This window comes from Solanum tuberosum, unplaced genomic scaffold (assembly GCF_000226075.1).
Source record: "Solanum tuberosum cultivar DM 1-3 516 R44 unplaced genomic scaffold, SolTub_3.0 scf00564, whole genome shotgun sequence".
Classification (NCBI taxonomy): Eukaryota; Viridiplantae; Streptophyta; class Magnoliopsida; order Solanales; family Solanaceae; genus Solanum; species Solanum tuberosum.
In genome coordinates this window covers 260,692-267,153 of record NW_006239498.1, presented here as the reverse complement: position 1 = coordinate 267,153, position 6,462 = coordinate 260,692, and the positions used below count along the sequence as shown (strand labels likewise).

Genomic DNA, 6,462 nt, shown 5'->3' with positions numbered 1-6,462 from the left:
CTAAGTAGGCATGCTCGATTCCTCAAAAATTGACTTAAAATACGGGTAAGGCATGAATTCTAATCACCAACATAATACAAACTACAAACCCCTGCAATACATTAACCCAAAAAATACTTCTTTCTATGCATCTCCAAGAAATATTAATTTGTTTTGCAGCAACTGTTTTTGCTGAAATGTTCAGCTTCAACTGTAGATTGCGCATAAATATCTTGCCTTTTAGAACATCAAGAAAATACACTTGAAACAATATTAAAACAATAGCTAGAAGTGCTCTTCATGTCATAGGAAGAACCACCCTAGTCACTATCGGAATACCCCTGCAACACGTACTTCTAATTTGCAGAGAATTTGATTCAAAAATTCAAATTTTCCATAACATATCTTATCATCCTATTAGATGCTCTAAAATGAGTGGAAGTTGCTACATCTAACCAAACACCGGTAAAAAGTCTCATCCATTTTTTCAGCTTCATCATTTTTGCTTAACTTCTCCTTCTGACACATTAGAGTAGTTGTCTTTTTGCAATTTTCCATTCTGAACTTTTTCAAAATGTCTTTTGCATACTTTTTTTGACAGATGAACACTTCATTTTGTCCTTGCTTGATGTCCATTCCCAAAAAAATACACCATTTCTCCCAAATATGTCATCTCAAAAGTTTGTTGCTTAGCTTCTTTAAATTTCTTAACAAGTTCATAATTTCTTCCCGTAACTAGTATATAATCTACATAGAGTGAGATAACAATAAAATTAATTTCATCACCTTTAATGAATAGAGTAACTTCACTAAGGCATTTCCAAATCCCAACTGCACCTGCTCATCAATCCTGTTGTACCAAGCTATGGGAACCTACTTTAGTCCATACAAAGATTCTTTGAGCTGATACATGCCCTTTGATTGCAAATCCTTCAGGTTGCTCAACACAAATTTCATCCTCAAGAAAGCCATTCAAGTATGCAAATTTAACCTCCAATTGAAACACTTTCCAACCCTTTTGTGCATCTATAGCCAATAATAATATGGAGGTTTCTAATCTAGCAAAAGGAGCAAATGTATGAGAAAAATCAAGACCAAAAATTTGAGCATACCCTTTACAACAAGTCTGGCTTTGTGCTTGTAGATAGAATCATTTGCATTCAACTTGGTTATGAAAATCCACTTCATTCCTATGGCTTTCTTCTCTTCAAGTCTTTTCACAAGTTTCCAGGTCGGTTTTTTCTTAATCATGGTGAATGCCTACTTTATTGGAACTCTCCATTTGGATCTTTTTCTGCTTCCCGAAAATTTGTTGGCTCAAGGACAACCATATTGCATCTCTGATAGATTTCAGAGAGAGATCTTGTGCCTCTTACTGGGACATCATCCACCAATTCATCATCTTTCAGCTAGAGAATTGTACTTTGATCTGGAATTAATGTTGTTTTTGCTTCTCTCCAGTTCCATCGTTCATCTTTCATGAAATGCACTTCTCTACTTATCACTTATCAGGATATTCCTTGTAGGAGGTTTGTAAACCCTGTAAGCCTTCGAAACAATGTTGTAACCCACAAATATTCTAGATTCTTATTTTTATCCAACTTATCTCTTTTAGTCTTTGGCACATAATTAAAGCACAAGCATCCAAACACTTTAAGATTTTTCAAAAAAAGGTTTATAACCTACCAGACTTGAAATGGCGTCTTTCCTACTAATGATATTAAGGTATGTGCAATTTCAACCCAATACTCTTATGGCAAACACTTCTCATACAAGAAACATCTAACCATCTCCATTATGGTACGATTCACCCTATCACTAACTCCATTTTTTGTGGAGTATATGGAGCAGTAGGCTGGTGTTTCAAGCCCGAGTTCTTCACAATATATTGAATTGATCAAATGTATACTCCTTTCCATCATCGGACCTTAAAGATTGAATCTTGAAGCCACTTTGATTTTGATCAACTTCTTAAATATCGAGAAGATGGAGAATACTTTTAACTTAAACCTGAGAAAGTAAATCCAACGAATTCTCGTATAGTCATCAATGAAAACTATATAATACTTACTCCCTTTGAGTGACAAAGTTCTTTGAGGACCAGCCAAATCTGTGCGGATTGATTAACTTTAGTTTTTCAGTAGCTCTCCAAGTTGTTACGTTGAAAGGATGCTTTGTTTGCTTGCCAAAATCCACATGTTTTGAAATTTGATATTTCAGCTTCAAGGTTAAGCAACCATGAACTAGATCTTTCTTCTTTAGGTTCAATACAACGTAATGATAAATGTCAAAGCCTTCTATATATGTTGAACTTCTGCATTGATCTTAGTTGCAGAATATGTTTTTCGCTCATGCACTAACGAATCCAATGTAAAGCTCTTTCCCTTCATCATTACTTTGAATCGATTATTATCATCTTCATACCTGATTTGACAAAAGTTGATTTCAAAGAGATGCTTGAAACCATTCTTAAGCATCTAGCCAACACTTAACAGACTATGACATATATTAGGTACAAAATACACGTCTTTGATTAGTTTTGTATCTGAAGCAATTTTGATTTCCATAGTACATTTTCCTTAAGCATGAATATACTCTCCATTGACAACTTGTACTTTGGAAATTACTGAACTATCCAACTCCTTGAAGAGATCACGATCTAAGCAGGAATATACTCTCCATTTTTCACTTGAGGTGCTACTTGCAAAACTGGTTGCTACAAAGAGTTTCTCTTCATCGTTCTGATTAGCTACCTATGCAACATTATGTTTTTGAATGTTGTCCTAGCAAATCTTTTGATGATGTCCCATAATCTGACATTTCTCACACTACTAATTTGGTCTTCGCTAGTATTTGAATGGTGGATGAACCTTCATTCCATAATGCTTTCAGGTAGGAAAATTGTGTTTTGTTTCCCAATTGACCCAAGGAGAATGAGAACCTGAGTTTTCCTTCTTGTTCCACTTCTTCTTTCCTTTGTCTCCATGGTTTGATTGAAATTTTGCTGGTAGTGCGCCCTCAACAGTCCCTTCATATCTCACAAGTCTTCTTTCTTCTTGTTCCTACAAAGAATTCGATAGTTCTTCCAAACTAATGTGTGACAGATCCTTAGAATTTTTCAGTGAGGAAATAGTTGCTTCAAACCTTTTCGGGACTGTTACAAGAATCTTTTGAATCAATCTAGAATCAGGAAATTCAGGGCCAAGTAATCTTATATTATTGGCAATGTTGAGTATTCTGTCATAATACACTTTGGCTGTCTCTAAATTTTTCATCTTTTGAAGTTCAAATTCTCTTATTAGGTTGAGAATCCGCATAACATTGATCCTTTCATCTCCTTTATATTCTTTCTTTTGGAAATTCCAGATCTCAAATGTTGATTTATTTTTCATAATCCTGACAAAGATTTCAGATTAGGCAGCAACAAATAAGATCTCTCTAGCCTTTGATTGTCTTGGTTTCTTTTCCTTGTGATTCCTTATGTACGCCATAGCTTTATTTGCACGCAAAGGAGGAACTTCGTAGTCCTTGTAAATAGCTTCCCACAGATCATTTGCCTACATATGTGCCTCCGTTCTTAATGCCCAGACATAACAACCTTTACCTTTGAAGATAGGTGGTGCTAGTGCAATGCGAGGAGTCTATGAACACATATATGAAAAAAAAGGAATAAGAAAAATTAGTTTCCCCCAATTATAGATCCCTCAATAAGAATTCTTTGATACCACTTTTGTTGGAGTTTTAAAGCTGAACTTAAACTCTAAAAACCGAAATAAAGGAAAGACGAAGAAAAGAAATATTTGCTGTTGAAAAGATAATCCTTCATTGAATTGAAACGGTGCTTAAATACAAGAAAAATGCAACAACTATAGCATATATTTCAACAACTACTTGCACATGTTTCCATGTTGAATAAACTACTTCAAGTAAGAACTAACTCCTACAAAATAGCAACTAAGTTAAACTACGAAAGATGGATAAAATGCTGGAGAAAGTAAAACAACTTCTTTTGACTAGTTACTGCACTAATTGAGGCAATTAATCAACATTCTTCTTTTTCCATTTCGATCTACTCTTCTTCTATTTTTTTCCCTCAGATGGTGTAGCAGCATCACAGTTAGGGTCATGTTTTTTCCTCTTGCGACCTGTTTTCAGGAAATCATCCACTTGAGGCTTTGACCTGAATTTACTCCCGGACACCAGTTCAAAATAATATCTATCTTTTTGTCCTACACTGAGTCCACCGGTACGGACTTTTGTTTCAAATGTCCAATTATTTGGCAACCATTTCAGCCTATCTGGATTCACTCGACATATGGGGATAATCTTTCTCTTAATCTGCAACTTACTCCGAGTTACATCAAACACCTTCCCTTCATTAGGTACATCACTGTTGTTTGATGTGGTGATCTCTACCCTAACATCCAACTCAACATCAATGTAGCTTCCTAGCGGCAACGATGGGTCCGAAGGTATACCATCATTGTAGAAGTTGTCGCTGGTTACAATTGTCAGTGGGATAAAGAGACAGCGGCATCAGCCTTAGTCATCGGAGGAAGCTTTGAAAGAGTCAATGTGGAGAAAAAGTTAATTGAATAATGAGACATTGATTGACATCATACTTTTATTTATAGTCTGTATTCTTCGTTCATTATTTTGAAAAATTAATTAATTGTATTACAAGTTCATTATATTTGGAAAATTAATAAATCATATTCCTAATTTCTATGGGAATTTAATAAAATCTATTCCTAGGTCTTTATATTTGGGAAACTAATAAATTTTATTCCTATTTCAGATGTGAATTTTAAAATATTTGTTAATAGTTAATGTGAAACTTAATAAATTGCATTCCTAATTTGTTTTGGGATCAAATTTATTGAAAATATGATATTACTACTATATAGAAAAGCCATCCCTAGGACGACCACTGACACTTCGACAAATTTAATTTTATATAAGGGCAAAATGGTAACTATATCTTGACTGTTAGAATGAAACTCCAGAAGGCCTTTCATTTTCCATTCCTAATCAGTCCAACAATGTTTGTTCTCTTTTCTTGACCAAAAAAAATTCTTATCTTCAGTAGTAAAGTAACAGAAGAATACCCCAGGTATATTTTTCTTCATGTTGTCTTTTTTATTCAACGGGGTGTTCTTCTAGACCAAGATGAACATTATCCCTCTGCTACTCTATTTTTTTTTCATTTTTTTGGATTCACATTGTTGTAATAATCAATATCCATAACCATAAAAACGTCTGCATCAATTTGCCCATCTTTTCGGATCTAGGGTCGTTCCCAAAATATCAATGAAGGTTGTGCATTTGATGAAGATATTATACCAGGACAAACCTCATAAGAACGCCTAATTTTTTTTTGAATTTAGGATTCTTGGGATAAATTTTAGTTAGATATAGTTTTGGAGGTTCAGAAAAAGTGAGTGAGCTTGCTTCATAAAAGAATCTCACCTGCACTAATTCACATAAATTTTCTTACCTTGTTATCCATTGTAACTACTGTTCTAAAATTTAATTCACATTGATGCTTCATCGAGAAAGTTGAGGAGCTTTGAATGAAAAGAGAAAGTTGGAGAAGAGAGAAGAATGAGATTTTCAATGGGACATCCAGATACAAGAGAGATCTTTAAGGGTATATTTGTCATTTTACACAATTATTTTAATTTAATTTTTGTAGTTTATTGTATATTTTACTGTACTTGTCCACAAATTCACTCCACGTGGTAAAATTTCAAACACAAATGCCAAATTGTTTTTCTCAAGAAATTTCACTCATGCTTTAAATAAACTTCTAGCTTTCACCTTCTGCTCAACAAAATGTTTCATCTTCTTTCAAAACAATTTCTTACCAATTTATTGTTTCAAGTTCGGTCTACTCTTTTGGTTCTTTTAATTTCAAGTCAGTTCTTCGTCAATTTTTAATTCTTCTCTCAAATTGGTTTGAACTGCATGAAAAATTTATATATCTTGTTTTAAGGTCAATATGTCGCATTTTAGAGGATTCATTATTCCTTTTTCATATTTCTCAAGATATTCGATGGTGTTTTGTTAAATGATTGGATGTGCATCAACATAATCCTCACCTACCACACTATCTACCACACTACCAAAAGGTCAAATAAAATAAAATTAAATAAAGCAATTCCGCACTGATGAATTCCGTACTCCCAAAAAATGGTATTAGAGTTATGGATGAAAAGAAATATAAGAAGAGACATACTAGTAGAAAGTTAAGAAAAATAAGAAAAAAATTAAACAAATTATATCCAGAATATAAACAACTCAATATCACAAAAATTGATAACGACAAATTAGATCAATTAATAAATAATATATCTAAAATAGAATATAAATATATTCAATATTGAAAGAAACAATGAATAACGAGAATAACGAATACAAACAAAAACTTACTGAAATAATTATAGCAAAAATACAAGAATTGAGACATAGGAAAAATAGACT

General features: G+C 33.3%; 1 protein-coding gene across 1 annotated transcript; it reads right to left on the bottom strand.

Moving 5' to 3' along the window:
* Positions 1 to 4,059: 4,059 nt before the first annotated feature.
* On the bottom strand, positions 4,060 to 5,256 carry LOC107058650 (uncharacterized). Its single transcript, XM_015304619.1, has 2 exons — positions 5,228 to 5,256; positions 4,060 to 4,477 (listed from the first exon to the last, which is right to left on the bottom strand). Exons 1-2 carry the CDS (start codon positions 5,254 to 5,256, stop codon positions 4,060 to 4,062), a joined length of 447 nt encoding a protein of 148 aa, XP_015160105.1.
* Between the last annotated feature and the right edge of the window lie 1,206 nt (positions 5,257 to 6,462).